We start from the raw sequence: 20,640 nt of genomic DNA on the forward strand, positions 1-20,640 counted from the left end.
TCAGGGCCTTTGCACTTGCTGTTCCCTCTGCCTAGAGCAGTGTTCCCTCAGCCCTCCTTGTGCCTGGCTCTCTCACCCCCTTGAGGTCTCTGATCAACACCCACCTCCTTCCGGAGGTTCCAATTTTGCCCTGTCACCTCCTAGCATACCACCATATTTCTCCTTCCTGACACACCCCCATCAGAAATGATCAGGTTGACTTACTTATCCATTAGGCATCTGAGCTCTGAGAGGCAGGGATGGTGTCCCCGACACCTAGACCTGTGGACACAGTAGATGCTCCGTGATGGCATGACATGAATGAATGAATGATTGGAAGGAGAGTGACTTTGGCCAGAGAGATTAGGGTGGACCTCTTTGAAGAAGTGACATTTAAGCAGAAACCTGAAGGAGGAGGAGAAGGAGCTGGCTGCAGGGAGAGGTGGGCAGCAAGTGCAAAGGTCCTGAGACTGGGATTCACTGAACAAGCTTGAGGGACATCCCCTCTCCAGTCCAGGGAGGGAGGTGGGCAGGCAACATTTCTCCTTGAATAGAGGGCAAACTGAGCCCTGAGAATCACCCTAGGAGTTCATGAGGGCTGAAAGTTCTGGGGCCTGAAGACCTTCTCCCACCCTCCTGTTTGGGTCTCGGATGGGCCACAAAGGCAAGGACTGCACCCCTTGGGAAGGGCCCCAAGCAAGAGAAAATTGGGGACCCGGAGCATGTGAGTGATCTCACTCAGCACTCTAAGGACCTCAATTTCCCCATCTGTGAAATGGGAGAAGAAAGAGGCGGCGTTGCCTTTGAGCAGGTAGCTCAGCAGGTGGCACAAGACACACTCTCCTCGAGTGTTACCTTCCGCAATAATGTGATCCTCATCAAGAGTCCATCTCCCCTGGGAAAGGACAAAGGCTTGGGGAGGGTAAGCAACTTGCTGAAGTTGTCAAAGTCCACCTCTGGGGGACACTGAGGATGGCATGGTGGACCCGGCTCAGGCCTCTGGGGATCACGGTCTAGAGAGGATGGTGGAGGGGTCAGGGAGGGCTTCCTGAAGGAAGAGACACTGAGCTGAGACCCAAAGGATGAGGATGAGGGGGAGGAGAACTATTCCAGGTGGCAGGCCCAGCATGTGCAAAGGCCCTGAGGTGGGGCCGTGCTTGGGGTGTGGAAAGCCAGCATGGGTGGAGGGTGGTCAGTAAGCGGGAGAGGAAGGGATGCCTGTGACCCATGTCGAAGGGGAGCATATGCATGTTCTTATGAGAAAGAACCAGAGGGAAATCAGGTGAAATACTGAAGGCAGATGACACACAGTTGAGGTTATAACATAATTTTATTTTCTTCTTTATGTGTTTCCATTATTTGCAAATTCTCTACAGTGAAGATGTATTACTTGTAAGTAAAGAGGGAGGGAGAACAAATTATAAATACAAATCCCTAAATCTCTGCGGCTTAAAATCTGGGAGGAAATGCACCCAGGGCCAGGCGGGCTGACCTTTTTTGTTTTTAAGATTGACCCCTGAGCTAACAACTGTTGCCAATCTTTTTTTTTTTTTTCTGCTTTATCTCCCCAAATCGCCCTCCGTACATAGTTGTACATCTTAGTTGCGGGTCCTTCTAGTTGTGGCATGTGGGACGCCACCTCAACCAGGCCCGACGAGCAGTGCCATGTCGGCGCCCAGGATCCAAACAGCCGAAACCCTGGGCCGCCGCAGCGGAGCGCGTGAACTTAACCACTCGGCCACGGGCCGGCCCCCCGCGCTGACCTTTACGTCGCCCTCTGTGGCATCTGGTCCCTGGCGGTGAGAAGGGCGAAGTCTCGGTGGAGGTCTAGGAAGGCAGCCAGGAGCTGCGGCAGGCCCCGCGGCAGCGGCACGGCTCCAGGCACGCGGGCAGGGAGGCGCGGGGCCTGCGGAGGCCGGGACAGCTCCCGGGAGGCCCACCCCAGGCCCAGCTCGACCCCACCGGGCGGCCGCCGGCGAGGCCCAGTTCCCCGCCCCCGCGCTCCCCGCCAGGGCGCGGGGCTGCCAGCCTCGAGCAGCCCAGGGGACCTCTGTGCCTGTTTCCCCATCCGCGAAATGGGCACGCTGCTAAATTTGGGTGATAAGATTTATTTAGCCCCAGAAAATGTTCAATGCCCCCAATTTCTAAGATATTTCGGGGAGGTCACAGACACCACCCCTCAACCATGGTTTACCCAAGCACTAGACTAGGCCACAGACGGGAAACTGAGGCCCAGAAGGGGCTGTGACTGGCAAGAAAGGGTCAGAGGCCTCCTTTCCCCTGGGAGAGTCTGGGGGGGGCGGGCCTCAGACTCAGGAGGCGCAGAGACCTGCGGGCGGCGGGGGGTGCGGATTCTGTGCTTTTGTTGCTGTTCTATAAGAGGGAGAACGGGGGCACCGAGCAGGGGGCTCTGAGGTCAGAGAGAACAGGGGCGTGTGCACCGGAAACCGACCAAAGGCGGAAACTGCGGCCGGTGCGCAAGCGCGACCCCCGAATCAGCCTGCGGGGCGCCCCTCCGGCCCCGGAGCACCGGGCCGGCTGCAGCTCTGCCGCGCACTCTCCGACTCAAGGTCCCGCTCTCCCGCAGCGAGCTGCCTGGCGGAAGGGGGGCGCTGTGGGGGCATCTCCTTGAGGCTGAGCCCCACCGCTCAAGCAGGGCCACGCCGAGGCACGGCAGGCACAGGCCTGGCACATATCAGGCCCAATAAATATCTGACAGAGAATGAAAGAATAGTGATGGATGTGGCTCATGAGTGAGCACTGGAGGAGGCCGGCAGGGGACCTGGCAGACGCCCCCTTTCCACGCCAAGGGTGGAAGTCCAGGAAGGAGATCCCAAGGGCTCTGGAAGAGGCTAACCCTAGCCCAGCCCCTCGGAGAGCTCTCTCAGCAGAGTCTGGAGTCAGAGTGGACCCCAGCCAGGGGCCTCCAGTTCCACCCTGAGACCTGCCTGTAACTAAACGCTTGGTTGTCTCTCTCAGGGGGTGGGGAAGGCAAGGCAGGGGCACCCTGGGACCTCTTCCTGGAAAGTCCACCCACCCGCCAGGGGCCATTAGTTGCCAAAGGGCTCAGCCATCACGCCACCCTCATGGTTCTTGCAGGGCTTGCCCGCGGTCCTCTGGTTGTCCAGGAGGAGCCCCCCAGGGTCCAGGCTGGCCTCAGGGGACAGGAGCTCAGTGTCAGGTGACTCTGAGGCCTCCCCATCCAACGCTCTCTCCTCCTCTGCCTCCTTCTCTTCTTCCGCCTCATCCAGAGTCAGCTCAAACTGGAATCTGTCAGGGCTACCCTGCTCAGGGCTGGTGGGATCCATGGGGCTTCGGGGGACCTTGCTCTGGTACCACTCGCGGTTGTCCTCTAGTGTGTCCAGCAGGTCCTGTGCATCTGGGTGTACCAGGTCGGCCCACGTCTCCCACAGTGGGTGGGCAATGTAGTCAATGAAGCCCACCTGTGGGGCAGTACGGGGTTGTGGGGGGAGGAGGCTGTGCCTGGAGTCACCAGGGAACCTAGACCCCGCCCAGCCCCCTGGCCTTTGCCCAGCTTGTTCCCTCTGCCTGGAATGCGGTTTCCCAACTCCTACTCATCCTTCAAAACCCTCTTCAAACAACGTTTCCTCCAGGAAGCCTCCCCTGACTCTTCAGGACTCCCTCAACCCCTAAGTCTCTCCCTCCACCCCAGTCCTCACTCCTCGGGGCTGGATGGATGTGTCCCCCAGACTGGGATCCCCTGGGTGACAAGGGTCCCCCACATCACCCAGGACAGACATTTCCAAACCCCAAGAGTGCAGATCCCTCTCTCTGCAGCCCAGAGACTGCGTCCCAGGCCTGCCTGGTGCAGCCCAGCATACAGTACACCCTCAGGCCACACCCCTCACTGGCCAGCACCCGCCAGCTCAGCCCTGTCTCCCTCAGACCTGGGACTTCTCCACCGAGGCCGTGTGCTTGTCGCACATGGGGCTGACGTCCAGGCCCGACTCGCGCTCGCGGTCGCCCTGCTGGAAGAACTCGGCCATGATGCGGTCCGTCCACTGGCGGTACAGGGGCAGCGGTTTGGTGGGGTTGCTCAGGTCAGCGCAGTGCACCAGGTTCTGCAAGACCTGGGGAGACGGAGGCCGGGAGAGCTCAGGCCAGGCCGCCCGAGGCCTGCGACGCCCCCGCCCGAGGCTGGCACGGCAGACACACCCATCTTACGGGCGGGGACCTGAGGCCCAGGAGGAGAGGGAATGGCTGCTCCATTTCTTCAAGTTTGGCATACAGTCGTCGCCTCATAAATGCAGATAAACGAGAGCCACGGAAGCCGAGGCCAGGCCGCCGGGCCACACACCTGGATGCGGTCGGAGTAGTTGTCGAGCAGCAGGACTCCGAGGCTCGCCACCTTCTTGGTCTCCACCATGGTCTTGAGGTCTGCCAGGAGGCTCATGTGTTTGGACATGTCGGTGGCCAGCACCTGGGGGCAGGCGAGGGCGGATAACAGGTATGAGCGTGGCGCCTGCCCCACCCCTCACGCCTGGCCTCCCAGATGCCACGCCCCAGTGACCCTCAGCCCGCCTCCGAGCCTCGCTGTCCTCCTCTGTGAAATGGGAGGATGCAACGAGGCTGGCTGCAAACCAGCTCCCAAGAGGGGCTGAGAAAACAGTTCCTTCTCCCACGTCCCTACACAGGGGGCTGGGGGAGACAGGGTGTGGGGAGGGAGCTGAAGCCTGGGGGCTGAGGTGAGATGTGCCTGAGGGCAGCAGTGAGGCCCAGCAGAGGATGTGGCCTGTGCAAAGGCCCTGGGGCTGGAGGAGCTGTGGAACACAGAGGGGGTGCTTGTGGCTGGAACAACTGAACGCAGAGGCGACGGAAGGTGATGAGAGTTGGGGCGCCTCCAGGAGGTGTGGGGGGGTTAACCAGAGGGCCACGGGAGCCACGGGTGGCTCCGAAGCCAGGAGGGACCTGACTTGCTGTTCCCCAAACCTCCCTGTGGCTGCCGTGTGGCTGGAAGGACTATTGTCAGCCGTCTGGAGGGAAGGTCGGCCTGAGCTCAGCTGTTTAAACATCAACTTAGCCAGATCTACGTGGTCCCAGACCAGGGATGACCCACACGCGGCCCACAGGCTTCTCTGAGAATCAAAGTCTCAAATCTTCTCCCCAGACCTCCCAAGTGCCCCAAACCATGCTCTCACTGGCAGTGCGCACTGCCCAGGGCCCCACTCCGCCTCACCGAACTTTTAGCACCTCTTGACTAGGAGGCTTGGTTTGCTCTGAGCACCCCCCACATGCTGTTCCCTCTGCTGGGAACACTCCTCCCCACCCCCGGCCCTCCTCACTCTGCGAGCCGTGGTTTCAGTGTCCCCTCCTGGGGAAGCCCTCCTGACCTCGCGTGCCCCCCCACGGCTCCCACCTATGTGTCCCTCTCCCCGCAGACCACGAGTCTCGTGAAGGCCGGGAGGGCAAGCACACAACAGGTGCTCAATAAATGAACGAATGAGGCATGAGACCCAAAATTTCCTCTGGTCTCCCGATCTGAAAAATATCAAATGGACAGACTGACGGCTCAGAAAAAGCTGCACCTGAAACCCCAGACACTCACTGTTGCCACTGCTGGCCTGGGACGGCCGGCAGACCTGAGCAGCCTGGCCGAGGGCCGGCCGGGCACCCCCCGGCCCACGTCACAGACCAGGAAGTTCAGGCACAGAGCGGGGACATGCCTAGCTTGGACTGAAGCCCCCGCCAGGCCGAGCGGCCCCCTGCCTCCATCGTCGTGGCCTCACCATGTCGATGACCATCCTGCGCAGACTCAGCCGCTGCTTGGCGCTGAGGTTCTGGAAGATGTCACAGTTCTCTGCTTGCAGCAGCTTGAAGCCCACGGCCAGGTGGTGGTTCTCCAGCACGGAGGCATCGTTGTACATAAGCGCGAGCTCCGAGTCTGTGTGGGAGGGGGAGAGCCTCAAGACCTGCCCGCCCAACGGGCCACACCCAAAGGCAGGTTTTGTGGATTCCTGGCAAACTCATACTCAGACATTGAAGCCCCAGCGCTAATGCCCCCTCTGCCAGGAAACCCTCTAGGACCCGTCTCCCTCCCTGGCCCTGCCCTGACTCAGCAGGGCTCGGAGCATCTGTGCTCAGCTCTGCCTCCTTGGGGACTGGGCATGGCAGGAGACAGTGCCTACTGAAGGCTCGTCGAGTGAACGACTGAGTCTGCGTCTTACTAGACTCCGGGATCCTCGAATGAGAGGGCTCCACTCTCATCCCCAGCTCTCCAGGGATGGCGGATGATGTACCCAGGAACTGCCTGTTGACTGAGTTTCTTAGATTTCTCAAAAGACCCTGAACTTTAAAATCTCGGTGGGCCCAGGCCAGCTCTGCTGCCTGTGTTATTCTCTCATTTTTCTGAGCACCCGAGGGAAGGGATGTCGCAGCCATTTCACAGACAGGGCAGCTGGGCCGGGGCAGGGACGGCCCGAGCACATGAAGGACCGCGGGCAGGGCCCGCCCCCACTCACTGGTGTTAATGAGAAACTGGTTGGAGACGCCCGGATGGTCCACATCGTGGATGGCGCTTGCGAAGATGGCAGCCAGGACTTCCAGGTCTGTGAAAACGGCCTGAGCGGCGCAGGGCGCGGGAGTGAGGGGCTCTGCGCGCCCCGCAGCCCCGGCTGCCCGCCGGCCCGGGCCGTACCTGGAGGGCGGGCGTCGCCAGCAGCACGTGTGTGGACTGGGCCACGTCGGCAGCGTGGAGGCTGTTGTGGTAGGCCACGTCGGCGCGGTAGTGACCCTCCAGCGTGAGCAGGTAGGTGACTAGGGTGTCCGCCGGGATCTGAAATGTCTTGAGCAGGTCCCGTTCCTGGTCCATCACAGGCGCAGTCAGGGCCTTGGGCTCCCCGCAGCAGCACACACCGTTCCTATGCCTTCTCTCCTTCTGAACTCCTATCCAATCTCAAATGGCCCCTTTTCCAGGATGCCCTCCCTGCTCTCCCTCTGAACTCCCTTGGTCTCTATCCTTCCCCTCTGGTCCATCCCTGACCCCACAGAGCAGAAGGTGTCTTTGTCCAGCTGTGTCCTCCAAGACTGGGTCTCTTCAGGGCTTGGCCCAGGGTTGAGGCTTGTTGAAAATGAACTTTTCAACCTAGTGAACTCCTATTCATCCTTCAGTACCTTGCTCAAATTATCCCATTCAGGGGTGTCAGGGAGGATTTGAAGAATGAGTGTCTCCTAAGGTCTTGGGGTAGGAAGACATGAAGGAAACCCCAGGGGTATTGGAAGCCCAGGCCCGGGCACATACCTGAAAGATGCTGAATATAATGGCTGTGAGGGGCCGGTTCCCACTTAGCTCTGCCACCTTGAATACGTCAAGCCCCCACTTGTTGGTGTCTTCCAGTTCCTAAAACGTGAAGAACTGGAGCTTAACTCCAGTCCAACTGCCTGAGACTCTGGACCCTCGACGCCCCCTGCAGTATACAGGCGAGCAAACTGAGGCCCAAGTTGGACATCCAAACAGAGCCAGGAGTCAAACCCGGGTCTCAGGAATCCAGCTGGGGACCCACCTTGGCCAGTTGCCCCTCTTGGTCAGTCTGGACGCCAAAGCGTGGGAAGGTGGCTGCAGAGAGGCTGGCACTGTGGGGGAGCCCACGCAGGCCACTGATCTGGGACATGGGCTTCGGGGGCTCTGTAGGGGTCACCCTGGGCAGCTCCACCTCAGTCTGCTGGTCTGTAGGTGGGGCAGAGTGCGGCTCAGAGATGCTGATTCACTTTCTGGGGTCATCCTGCCTGGCCTCAGGGCCCGGCCCTTGCCAGGCCTCAGGATCAATCCATGCATTTCCTTTTTATCTGGATCAAAGTAAGCTCTGGAGTAAAGTCCCCGTCTGGCCTGTAGCTACCCCTCTCCTCTGTTCATGGCTGGTCTCAGTGACCCCTTCTGCTGGACATGGCCCCTGGGCACCTGGGTCTCACTGTTTTTCCCCAAACAGCCAAATGTCTTTTCCGTCTCCCAAGCTGGAGACCCAGCTGTCTGGCTCCCTCCATCTCATCCTTGGCAAACTTCTACTCATACTTCAAAACCCTAGCTTTAATGTCTCCCTCCTCCTGAAAGTTCCTCCTGTTCCTCCCTCTGGTCTAGCCCCAGCCCATAGGGCTGGGAGTGTCCCTGTCTGGTTCTGTCCTCCTCAGACTGAGGTCTGGAATAGAAGTCTTTCTTTCTCTTCCTTCTTCCTACCTCTATAATGTGGCCCAAGCAGTAACTCGCCACAGCTCACCCAGGAAGGTTCGGGATATGTACTCAGACACCTGGTTCCCAGAGCGGCTGGTTTCGGACAGGTGAGTCAACTCTCGGTTCAGCATCCGCTTGAACTGCAGGGGAAGGCGGGGACAGGGATGATGGGCACTGTGGGCAGAGGCACGTGCTCTCGGCTATCCGGCCCTCCTCACCTTGTTGGATGCCATCTCCCCCACGGAGTGCCGCGTCTGCAGAGTCTCCAGCTGATCCAGACACCAGTCCAGCTCGTCCAGGGTTTCCAAAGCCAGCTTCTGCCCAGGGTCCTCTGGGGGCCGAGCTGGTCAGGGGCCTGCCCCACCCCCACTCAGGGATTCTGCATTCCTCATGCCTCCATCTCTGCATTGGGACCCTGTAGCCCTTCCCAAAAGGGCCACTAGGGACCCCAGGATCTGAGTTGATCTGTCCCCAAGTGGCTGTGTGACCATGGGCAGGTCTCTGCCCCTCTCTGGGCCTGGGCCTCCCCATGTGTAATATGGGCGTGGCAAACTCCATCCCCTAGGGTGTTTTGGGGGGGTTACAATTAGCACAGCCTAAGGACTCCTGGGCTAGAGAGGTCATCATGGAGAAGTTCACAGCTGTCCCGCAGGGGTTTGGGGTTAGGAGCAGGTGCATTACCTGTAGGTGGAGGGGCCTGACTGCCAGACTGCGGCTTCCCGACCGGTGCCTGCCTGCAGGAGAGTCGCCTCAGGACTGGCCTGCCTGGCCCATATGGCCCCGCCCCAAGGCCTCCAGGCGCCGCCCCCATCCTGGCCGCCCCATCCAGCTGCTCCCTTTCCGGCCGGACCCCGCCCCGGCCCCACCCACCCTACTTACCCTCCTCGCGCCCTCCGCTCGGCCCCGCCCTTCTCTTCCACAGACTCCGCCTCTCTCCACCGGGCCCCGCCCACCGAGTTCACCGGCCCCGCCCTTCTCCCCCACAGGCCCCGCCTCTCTCCGCAGGGCCACGCCCACCGAGCTCACCGGCCACGCCCTTCTCTCCCACAGGCCCCGCCCACTGCGTTCACCAGCCCCGCCTTTCTCTCCCACAGGCCCCGCCTCTCTCTGCCGGGCCCGCCCCATCCTCTGCTTACTTGGTAGCCCCGCGGCCTTGCAGGTGGGCAAGGGCCGCAACGTTGCTCCGAACCGTCCGCAGACTGGCAAGGACCTGTCGGGAAGGGGGTGGTCAGCGTTGGAAAGGAACGGTCGGCTCGGCCTCCTTGGCTCACGGGAGGAGAGGGGCGGTGGGCACCTACCTGGGCAAAGGGCGTCACAATCATGTCTTCTCCCTGTCTGCGGGGAGACGGGACATCAGGAAGGGTGGCCAGGAGGAGCCCTCCCGCACGTTCCCATCTTCCAGCTTTCACCCTCACCATGCTCTCATCTCAGCTCCTCCTCCCCTCATGACTCCTCCTCTGGGTGTCCTCCTGGTCTCTGGGCTCCCTCACTCAACTCTCCTTTGAAAGCTTCCACAGCCCCTCTCACCACTCACTCACTATATCCCATCTCACAAATGGAGAACCTGAATCTCAGGGCAGCAGTAGTAAAGGCAGGACAAAAGTTATTGTATTCCCCTTTTTATTCTGGCTACCAGAAAGCTCAAATGAAGGTGTTTGTTCAGTTGATACTAACTGGTCTTAATGTTTCTGGATTGTCACCCAACCCCAGCCTGAAGTCAAGCACAGAGGATCCCCAGATAGCATTCTTGGCATGCTCGACTGAATATGTGAGCTGTCTAGCAAACTTCTGGTTAAACTTCAAAGCCCAGCTTAAATGGCCACTTGAAGATGTGTGCTAAACGGAGGAATAAAGGAAGGAGGAGGGGACGAGATGTCACCCCACCAGCCTCAGACTCACAGGTCGCTGGCCACGGAGGAATTCCAGGACGTGGCCTTGGGCGAGAGTTGGAAGTCACTGTCTGAGCGGTACAGGAAAGACTCCCGCCTCTGGCTATGCTGGGCGGCGACCTGGACGATCCGGCCAAGGCTAGGCCCGGCCTGAGGATCCAGGGGGCTTCTTCCGCTCGAGAGCCCATTTTCCAGGTCAAAGCTGAAGGCGGAGGAGGCGTGGTCAGAGCTGAGGGTGGTGGCCAGCACCCGTCTGTCATGTCCTCCCTGGGGCTGCGTGATGGGCTGAGTAGGAGTAGCGTACCGTTTGTCCACCTGCCCCACCGTCACACCCCTACTCAGAGGCCCTGCGCCCCTCACGTCTCTGTCTCAGCGTCTGGGACTCATCTGGACTCCAGGACGCGAGTTTCAGATCTGTCCCCAAGTGGCTGTGTGACCATGGGCAGGTCGCAGCCTTCCTCGGGACATCAACCACGCCGTCTCTAACATGGGCGTGGTACCTTCCTTCCCTGAGGGCGCTTTTAGGTGTCACAACTCAGCACCTGAGGACGCCGACGAGGCTCCCATATTACAAGAGTGGAAACTGGGGTGCAGGTGGCATGGCAAGATCACGGGACTGGGAGCGACTTCCTGGGCTCTCCTCTGTGGAGGGGGCCTGCGCCCTGCCGAGGTCGAGCATGCGCCAAGGCTCCTCACACCCGGGGAGGCCCCGCCCCTAGCCAGCTTTGGCCACTCCCAGGACATCTGGTCCCACCCTCAGCTCATAGGGCTCCGCCCCAATCTGGTTGACCACGCCCCCAGCCCGCCTTCGGACCCCCGCTCCCTTGCTTCGCTGTCAGCCTGAACGCTCTGCCTGTTCTCTTCGGCCTGCGAGCCCTTGCACAGGCTGTGCCCTCTGCCCGGCGCACCGTCCTCCTCACAACGCCCGCTGTCCGGGCAAGCCCCGATCCCCGCTCCCAGCGCTCAGCCCTGTCCCTCCCTCCGGCCACACCCTGACTGGGAGAGCAGAATCAACGCCCCTCCCCTTGGGGTCAGAGGTCAGAGAAAGAGTGGGAGGGGGCGTGGAGCAAGAACAGAGGGTGGCGAGGGGAAGTTAGCAACCGCGGAGAGGGGCTGCTTGTGGGTCACGGGCTTTTGAGAAGGGGGCAGGCAGGAGAGGCGGAAACAGGGAGACACCCAAGACTCGGGGCACCCAAGACTGGCGCCAAGCGCCGGTGTCCACCTGGTCCCCCGCCAGGTCACCCCATCCCAGTCCACGGGCCGGGATCGGGCCTGCCGGAGGACGCCGAGCACGGGATTCGGCCCAGACCGGGGTGAGGGTGGGGGATTCGGCAGGATTCGGTTGTATGGCCGGGTTTGACTAAGTTCTGTCTGATCACACAGGGTTGGGCCTGGTCCAGAAGAATTCGTTCGGGTGAGTTCGGTTGGATTCGGCTACGTCCGATCGCGCTCGGGCAGGCTCGGATTCTTCGGGCCTGTTCGGCTACGTCCGGCCGCGCTAGGTTTTCAAGCAAGTCCGGCTGGCGCTCGTGCCGCGTCGGCCATATTCGGCTTACTCCGGCTTCGTTCGGGTGAACTCGGGCATGTTCGGCTATGTCCGGCTGCTCTCCGCCTGTTCGGGTTTGGCGGCTCCAGGGGAAGCCCCCAGCGGCGGGTGCGTCCCCCCTCCCGCTTCATGTCGTCACCCGGAGAGGCGGGGCTCCTTAACCCTTGCCTGCCCCGGCGTGGGCGCGGTGGCCGGCAGGGAGAAGCTGGTAGGGGCGCGCCAGCGGCGGCAGATACCCCGAACCTGCCCTCCTAGAGGGAGGCCCGGGGGTGACGACCCCCAGCCCGCCCACGCCTCTCCCCAGAGGTTCTAGGTAGCGCACCTGTGGATAACTAGAGAAACTGAGGCCGGGAGAGGCCCCAGAGTGCTGGGTTCGAATCCAAGGAGCGGGTTCGGAGGGAGGAGGGCTGCGCCGGGGTTTTCTCGCCGCGGGGAGGCTGTTTTCCTTCTGCTCTGACCTTAGCTGGGAGCGGCGGGGTCAGGCCGCGGTTCCATGACGCGGGGGCGCGGAGCGAGGTCGCCCGGACTGCGGGACCGCGCGTCCGCCCAAGGGTTGGACAGGTAAGCTGAGGCGCGCGGGCCTCGGGGGGACCCGCCCTCCTCCTGGGCTCCATCAGGGACCACGGTCACCACTGCCCCCTCGACCCCCGCCGCCGGCTGTCACTGGCCCTGTGACCTTGAGGAAGGGACCTCCAGTCTATGCGCTGCCAGGTGCCAGATCATCGAGTGGGTGCGAATGCGGCGCGAACCAAGCGCGCGAGGTGCCAGACGGTCCGCGCGGCGAGCCGCGCCCGAGCCTAGCCTCGCCCCGCGCGGCGCCAGGTCGTCGCTTGGAAGGGCCGGGATTCGAACCCACGGCGCTGGACTGAGTCCCGGGAGGACGCAACCGCGCGGGGCCGCGCTCAGCCTGGGGCCCGCCGCTCGCCCTGTACACCGCGAACACCCCCCGAAGGCCCGCATCAGCCCGGGTCTCCCTCCGTGGACACCGAGGGCTGGGCGTGAGGCCCCGCGCCGGCTCGTCGCTGGCGCCCGGACAGATGGAGGGGAGTGACCACGGGGAGGAGTGACCCTCCCGCCTCCCCTCTCGCCGGGACGCTCAGCCCGCTTGCCCCGGCCGCCGGGGTCAGGAGGAGACGTGAGCCTCAGCCCGTCCTGGACAGGGACAGACCGCATGTGTCCAGGCGGCGGGTGGAGGCAGACAGTCGCAGCTCCGAGAGGCACAGACGGGCCGGGTAGCGAGGTCCCGAGGAAGCAGGCGGACAGAGCGCGCGGGCCCTGCCCCCGACCCGGCCGCCCCTGGCCCTGCCCCTGCCGCCCCAGCCCCGGGTCCCGGCGACCCCCGCCAGGCCCCCGCCTCGCTCACCACAGCGGATGGGCCACGGTGAAGCGCCGCTGCAGGCGGATGCTCTGGGTCACCAGGAGCTTCCTGAAGAGCCCGGGGGAGCCCCGGGGGGAGCCGGGCCCGGGGGCCGCGGCGGGCGCGGGGCAGCCCTGCATCGCCGAGATGGCCTGGAGGCTGGACCGCGCGGGCTGCGCGGGACCTTTTCTGGCCGGCCTCGGGGGCGGGGCCGGGGCCGGCCGGGAGGGGGCAGAGGGCGCGCCCGCCCCGCCCCGCCGCCTGAACGCTCTGGGACCTGCCCACCCAGGCGCATGGGGAAACTGAGGCACGGAGCCGTGTGCGTCTCTGCTCCCTCTCTTTGGGGGCGGCCACGTGGGACCCAGAACTCATATCTTACGCCACTTCCCTCTGCCCACAGGCTCTGCGTGAGGGCAGCTTGCCTGGCCGGTGAGGGCAGCTTGCCTGGCCGGTGATTTGGCTAAAAAGAGTGAGATGAGGAAGTGGAAAAGGGAAGTGCCCTCCACGGTGAGAGGTCACCGCGCCGGAGTTTGCCCAGATCCCACACAGTGTTTCAGTCTCCCTCTGTCCATTTTCTAGATGGAGAAACTGAGGCCTGGAGCCACCAAGGGGCTGCCCAGAAACTACAAACCCTTCATCCTTTGCCAGGTGAGGAAACTGAGGCTTGGGGGCAGGCGGTGACAGGACAAGGCTTCACTCCAGGGCAGCGGGGCTGGGACCCAGCTCCCCTCCCCCGGTTCCTACAAGGCCCCGCCTGGCCCCCACACTCTCTGACATTGCCCAGGCCCTGTCTCTGGGTCCCCTCCCCTCTCCTGCTGTCTGTCTCCATCGGACAAACATCCGCACTCCACTCCCGCAGGCCTTCCGTTCTGTGGCGCCTCTGTGCCTCCCCCACCCAGGAAGGACCCCACAGGGCCTGGAAAGGGAGGCCAGGCCTCTGGTGGCTGCGGCGCTTCGGGGGTCTGTACCAAGTGCTCTACCCTTGGGACGGGGTGGCCCGCCCCGTTCTACAGAAGAGGAAGCCAAGTCTCAAAGGGTGTCACACTCGGAGGCAGGACCCAGAGCACCCAGTCACGGGCAGAGGCAACGAGGCCCAGAGAGGCTGGGCCTCCCAGCTGAGGTCCCACAGCAGCTTGTGCCCTGGCTGTGAGATGACATCCCCATGCCCTGGGCCTTGCCTCAGGGGACTACACCAGTTTTGGGGTCTCCAGACAAATGACGCTCACATCTGTGGCACTCCTGGGAGAACATACAGTTCCAGACAGTCAGGCCTTCAATAAGCGAGCGTGAGGCGCCCCAGGGAGGAGAGCCTGCCTCTCCCCCACCCGCACTATTGTCCCCATTGTACAGACGAGAAAACAGGGCTCAGAGAAGGGGCCCAGGAGGACAGAGAGTCTCAGGGGTCTGGCTGGGAACTCCCTCCTGCCCGCACGGCTCTGCAACCGGACACCTGTTGGGAACCAGACTCGCTGTCCCTGAGACAAAAATACCATCTGTAGCTGCTGCGGCTGGGCCTAATTATAGCCAGTCCCCAGGGCATAGAGGCCGCAGGCGCAGGCCTGGGGACACGGGCCAGGGTCCCAGGAGCCTGGACACCACCACAGTCCCATGGGGGGGGCTTGTAATGGTCTCACGTCCCCAAGGAGAAACTGAGGCACAGAGATTCAGTCCTTCCCCTGCAGGCACAGACACGAACTGGAAAGTTAAGACTGAAAACATCGATACAGACCGAGCCCGTCCTACTCTCCTGGCACTGAGCCAGCATTGTGCATGTAAAAGTTATCTGATTTTCAGAGCAACTTTATAAAGCGAGGACTCTTACACTCATTTTGTGGATGGGGAAACTGAGGCACAGAGAGATGTGTTCTCTTGCCCAAGGTCACACAGCTGTGACTGGTAGGGCCAGGGTCACTCAAGCCTAGGCTGGTGGGCTCCCCAGCCTGTGCCCTCCCACCTAATGCTTAACTGGCGCCCTCGCCTGTGCCATCCCAGAGGCTACTCTGCCGTTAATGTTTATCAATAGTTTCAGGCCGGCCCCAGGGCCGAGTGGTTAAGTTCACGCACTCTGCTTCGGCGGCCCAGGGTTTCACTGGTTCGGATCCTGGGTGCGGACATGGCACCGCTCATCAAGCCATGCTGAGGCGGTGTCCCACATGCCACAACTAGAAGGATCCACAACTAAAAATATTCAACTATGTACTGGGGGGATTGGGGAGAAAAAGGCAGGGGAAAAGAAGTTTAAAAAGTAGTTTTAATATTAATGTTTCATTAATAGATTCAACTTTAAATGTTTCATTAACAGTTTTAACAGTAGAGTGTTATTAATAGCTCTTTGGATGGAGAAATTGAGCCACAGAGCTGAGACAGCATTCGAAGCCTGGCCTGCCTGACCCTGGGAGGCCCCAAACCCGGCCAGGTAAGGGGCCAAGGTGCAAGGAGGGGTGCACACGAGGTCCCCATCCTGACTTTGTCCCTGCACGCTGCGTGACCTGAGGAGGTGCCCGGCAGTCTCTAGTGCCCGTTAGCACATCACTGCCTCAATTTCCCCCATGTGAGTCCCTTCTCTGGGAACACACTTTTCTCCTCTGCCACCAGGTGGCCCCAGAGGGACAGGAGGTGGGTGCTGTTATGCCTATTTTACAGATCGGTAGACCAAGGCCTGGAGAGGACGGATGACTTGCCCAAGACCCTGTGGAGAGTCTAGGCAGAGAGAGAAGGGTGGGGGCTGAGCCACAAGTATAGATGCTCGCATGGGTCAGATGTTACCCTCTGCTCCAGAGCCTCCTGTGGCTCCCCATTGCCCTCACGTCCAAATCCACACCTCCCAGGAGGTCCCATGTGGCCTGATCCCTGCTGACCTCCCCCCCCACCTCTTCTTGGCTCACCTCACTCTGCTCCAGCCTCATGCCCCCTTCTTGCTGTTCCTTGAACCAGCCAGGCTCATTCCCACCCCATGCCCTTGCTAGAAGGCTCTTCCCCTGCTGACTCTTCATTTTTCAGGTCACAGCTGGAGCATCACCCCCTCCAGGAAGCCCTCCCTGACCAGCCAGATAAACGTTCTCGGAGCACCCTCCTCTCACCAGTACACTTTCACATTTACTGTCATGATTATTTGATTTGCATCTGTCTCACCCACCAGCCCCTTGAGGGCAAGAGCAAGTCTGCCTTGCTCCCAGCTGTGACCTTAGTACCTGGCACTCAGAAAGTGCCCAATAAATGCTTGTGAAATGAATAGAGAATCTCTCCTCCCACCTTCCAGCCACATTGATCTGTGTTTAGCACCTCATGCACCTGGTCCCCTTGAGTCTGAAGCTTTGCACATTCTTTTCCTTCTATTTGGCATACCCTTCCCTGCACCCCCCGACTAACTTCCTCCTTCAGGTTAAGCTTACATGCCACCTCTTCCAAGCAGCCCTCCCTCACCCCGTACCCCCCAAAGTTGGGTCAGAAGCCACCTCTGGGCTCCCACGGTGCCCTGATCTCTCCCCACACAGCACAGATCGCTGTGCTTTTCCCACCTGGTATAAGTATCTCCACCATCAGCCTACGAGCACCTGCTTGCCCATGGCTGTGTCCCCAGTACGGGGCCTGGCACACAGTAGGTGCTTAATATATGCTTGCTGAACTAGATGCTAGGACCTGCCCAGACCCACGTGATCTACCTGGGTGGTGGGGAGGAGAACCATGGCTGAGGACTGCTCCAGCACAGAAAGCTCATGACAAAATGCAAAAAGTACGGATCTGTGTTCGCATCTCACTGACGACTCAGAGGCTCAGGGAAGCACTGGCACTTGCCACTTGCTCGGGGCACGTGGCAGGCAGGTTGGCCTCGAACCCAGCTTCCCTGAGGGCTGAGCGCCTCCCCCATGTCCGCGTGTATATGTACGGGCAGGACACGCACACACACGTGCACGCTGTGCTCACAGGGACTCAATCTATCACTCCTGCCTTCCAGAGCCACGTGGGGTCTCCCCCCAGATGGGCCCAAACCAAGTCTCTGTTTGTTCTTTCTGGGTGATGGAAAATCATGAGTCACCCGGGGGGGAGGCAGGAGGAGCTGAGGGCTGGGGGTCAAGAGGCCTGCCGGGTCACCTGGGAACAGCTCCAAGCCCTGCAGGCCATGGGCCCATCTACCCCAGACACCGCCCCGGGCTGGAGGACCAGGCTGGGGGCGTTAGGCCAGGCTTGTCAATCAAGTAAGAAGCCAGTGGCCCCAGGAGGTCCGTGGACTAAAGTGGGAGAAAATCAAGATCCAGAGAGGAAAGCGACTTGCCTGAAGTCACCCAGCCTGGCCTCAAACCCAGGACTCTAGGTCTGGCTTGCTGTGGCTCTTCCTCCCATCCAAGGAGGGCCTGGGGATCCTGGACCCTGCTCCTGGCCCAGCAGTTGGAGACTGCCACCCCAGGCTCCTGTTTCTCTGGTGTCTGTCTCATCACACCCCTCCCCACCCCCCCTCGTTGATATGAAACAGGAGAAGCAGCTCCTGCCCGCTTCCCCACCCACCCTTTCTTATGTGGAAGAAACATCCTTTGCTCAGGCTCCCCAAGAGGCTTCCCCTCCTCTGGCAGGGGACAGGGGGTGGGGCGAGGGGAGGTGGCAGGACATAAAGAAGGCTCCTCCCCCACTGCCAGGGACAGCCCTCTCTGGCCCTCTCACACACTCACCCCAAGGTCCTCTCAGATGCTTGCTGTGGCCACAAACACCTGAGGACAGGCCAAGAGCTGGAAGACTCTTGGACACTCAACTGGGTCAGAGTAAGGACAGTCACGCCACATACTCCCTGGCACCACAAGGCAAACACACAGGCATATACACAACTGGTGTACACACACCTGAAAACATCTGGTCACCCACAGAGACAGCCGGCTGTGGACACTCACACAGCAGGTGAGAGCACACACGGGGTTGCAACTACTCAGACTCACACACACTCGGATGCAACCACCCCTGGGCACGGTGGGTCACAAAGACCCATAGTCAATCACGACACCACCACCCTCCAACTCCACCCCACGTAAAAACAGCTTTTTCCTCCAAAGCGCCGGCCTCAGCCAAGCAGCACAGACCCCCAGCCCTCTGGAGAAGCAAGGACCCTCCCCCACTCCCGCCAGGCCCCGCGCGCCCCTCCCCCACGACGCGGGAGGGCCTTGCCCCCGCCCACCTACCGCCTGTGGAAAGCGGTGGGCGAGGAGCGCCGCGACTTCTCGACCCCGGGCCGCGGGCTCCAGTCCGGCTCGCGGCCCGTGGACCTGTCCGGGTTTGAGTGGAAGCGCCGCTCGATGCGGACTGGGCGCCGGGGCTGCCGCCACAGGTGCTTCGGGGGTCTGGCTATGCCTTTATTGCTGCAAGCGCGACTCAGCCCGCTGCATGCCTCCACTCTTTCTTGGAACCCCGGGGTCTCCATGCGCAGGAAGAGGGGAGCAAGGAGTGCAGGGGCGGGAGCCGTCCCCGGAGCGAGGAGTGTCTGCACCCGGGTCCGGCAAGGGCCGGCGGGTGGAGGCGACAGCGAGGAGCTGTCCGCGCCCGCGGTGCTGAGCTGAAGGGGAGAAGCAGAAATGCGCTCAAGGTGGGGCTGACCCCGAGGAGCTGTCCGGGCCTTGTGGTGCTGAAGGAAAGCGGAGGACGAAGAACTTGGAGGTAGGGGTTAGAGACGGGGCCTGGGGAGAAACCCGGCGCCGAGAATGATCTGCCGTCCTCCCTAGTGCTGAACGAAAGAGGGTCAAGACATGGGATGGAGCGGAGAAGATAGAAAGTGTCCTCCTGGTTGCTGCCGAATGGAGAGCAGGGAGGCAGGGTCTCGGCGCTCTCTCGCCTCCTGGTGCTGGAGGGGAAAAAGGTAGATTCAGGGGCTTCGGGTGGATGAGACAGTGAGGTGGGTGAGGGTTCATGACCTGTGGGTGCTTAAGGCAGGGCAGGGACACAGGTTCGGAAGCACCTCCAGACCAGGGCAGTGTCCGCCCAGGAGGTGCTGAAAGCTGAGCAGCAATGGATCCTCAACCTTCCCAAGTGACTGTAGCAAGGAGTCTGGAAGCAGAGGCAAGGGCTCTGGTCTTCAGAGGTAGGCATAGACGGCGGTCTCTCCACCAGCCTCAGAAAGGTAGGCTGAGCGGTTCAGCCCCAGATGGGATCTCACTGGAGTCCTAAAATCCCCGCTCACACAGGCAGGGATCTGAGAAGGACAGGAAAATGGGGAGGGCTGTGGCAGGGCTCTCCCATGCCTTGAGTCGGCACACGGAAGCTGCCTTTGGTTGGGGCTGCCAACACTGGGGATAGGTATAGAGGGGCACCCTTTTTTTTTTTTTTTGAGGAAGATTATCCCTGAGCTAACATCTGCCACCAATCCTTTGCTTTTTGCTGAGGAAGACTGGCCCTGAGCTAACTTCCATGCCCATCTTCCTCTACTTTATATGCGGGACACCTACCACAGCATGTACCATGCGGAAGTGGAATGTGCAAACTTAACCACTGTGCCACCAGGCCAGCCCCAGGGGTACCCTTTTATAGTCACACCAATGCCTAGATCCTCAGCGGAAATGGTGAGATACCATTCACCTCGTGATGTCCCAGGCCCCAGCTCACAGCCACGATTCCTGCCCTCCAATCCCAGGCCTGCCCCTCTCTTTCCCAGTTCTAGAAACTCAAGGCCCTGCCCACCAGACATCCTAACCGCAGGGGTAATTTCCTGGGAAGCGGCAAAGGGAGGGAGGACATTTCTGTCATGCTAACGGAAGTAGACATGGATAAGAGCAGGGCTGGGTGGGTGGCTGTGGGCTCTAACCTGGGGCAGGAAGGCATTTGGGGCCACTTGGGGCAGCAGATTTGGGGTTAGGAGGAGGCCCAATCTTTTCAGAGGGCTCAGAAGGATATTTCTCATGGAGACTGTCTACCTTCTACCCCAGTCATCTCCCCAGGATGGAGAAATGGAAAATGTGTGGGGCCAGGGAGTCAGACAAACTGAGTCTGTCAAGCCCCAGGACTGCCACGTCTTGCTGGATGATGCAAAACCAATGATGCCTCTCTGACCTTTCCTCCTATGGCTCAGTCCCTGCCCTCCAAAACTGAGAGTGGACGACAACTGGGCCCAGAGGAGGGGCTGGAGTCCTGCCACTGGCCGGCTGTCATGTCCCCTCCCCAAGCCTGCTTTCTATTCTAGCAAATAGGGATAGTGAAGGTGTACCCACCTCTTGGCATCATTGCAAGGATGAAAAGAGTTGTCACATGTGAAGGGTCGAAGGCCAGGAGCTGTCCACACCAGTCCTCCCTCCCTTTTACCCCCTCTGGTGTCCACCAATGCCCGGTGTGTCCACTTCACAAACAACTTCTGAATCTGCTTGCTCCTCTCTGGCCCATAGCTCCTGCCCAGAGCTGCCCAGGTCCCCTTATTGCCTCCCACTGCTTCCCCCCACTGCCCTGACAGTTCTCCCCACAGCAGCCACAGAGAATTGTTTTAAGTGCCAATATGATCAACTCACTTTCTTGAGAACCTGCCAGTGGCTCCCCATTGCACCCTATGAGTTTTACGTGGCCCAGCCCCTGCCCACTTCCCCAGGCTCCGCTCTCACCCTCCAGCCACAGTGATCTGTGTTCAGCTCCTCGTACATCTGATCCTCTTGAGTCTGAGGCTTTGCACATTCTGTTCCTTCTAATTGGCATACACTTGCCTGTGCTCTTCCTGGCTGACTTCTCT

At 60.8% G+C, this 20,640-nt stretch overlaps 1 protein-coding gene and 1 long non-coding RNA gene across 4 annotated transcripts; one reads left to right on the top strand and one right to left on the bottom strand.

Annotated features, from left to right (window-relative positions):
* Positions 1 to 1,290: 1,290 nt before the first annotated feature.
* On the bottom strand, positions 1,291 to 13,125 carry PDE4C (phosphodiesterase 4C). Of its 2 annotated transcripts, XM_014831584.3 has the most exons (15): positions 12,960 to 13,125; positions 10,061 to 10,252; positions 9,460 to 9,496; positions 9,298 to 9,371; positions 8,843 to 8,895; positions 8,380 to 8,492; positions 8,208 to 8,301; positions 7,500 to 7,663; positions 7,238 to 7,336; positions 6,635 to 6,799; positions 6,459 to 6,558; positions 5,727 to 5,881; positions 4,298 to 4,420; positions 3,888 to 4,070; positions 1,291 to 3,422 (listed from the first exon to the last, which is right to left on the bottom strand). In XM_014831584.3, the coding sequence occupies exons 1-15, from the start codon at positions 13,091 to 13,093 to the stop codon at positions 3,030 to 3,032; spliced, it is 2,079 nt and encodes a 692-aa protein (XP_014687070.1). In that variant the 5' UTR covers positions 13,094 to 13,125; the 3' UTR covers positions 1,291 to 3,029. The 2 variants fall into 2 exon arrangements, with proteins under 2 accessions (XP_014687070.1, XP_014687069.1); XM_014831583.3 differs by lacking the exon at positions 12,960 to 13,125 and having other exon boundaries at positions 9,460 to 9,492; positions 10,061 to 10,191.
* On the top strand, positions 11,711 to 16,192 carry LOC106825015 (uncharacterized). 2 transcript variants are annotated; one of them, XR_001396528.3, is made up of 4 exons: positions 11,711 to 12,157; positions 13,533 to 13,601; positions 15,256 to 15,369; positions 15,954 to 16,192. It is a non-coding gene; the product is annotated as an uncharacterized lncRNA (long non-coding RNA). The 2 variants fall into 2 exon arrangements; XR_001396527.3 differs by having other exon boundaries at positions 15,282 to 15,369.
* Positions 16,193 to 20,640: the final 4,448 nt, after the last annotated feature.

This window comes from Equus asinus, chromosome 10, assembly GCF_041296235.1.
Source record: "Equus asinus isolate D_3611 breed Donkey chromosome 10, EquAss-T2T_v2, whole genome shotgun sequence".
Taxonomy (NCBI): Eukaryota; Metazoa; Chordata; class Mammalia; order Perissodactyla; family Equidae; genus Equus; species Equus asinus.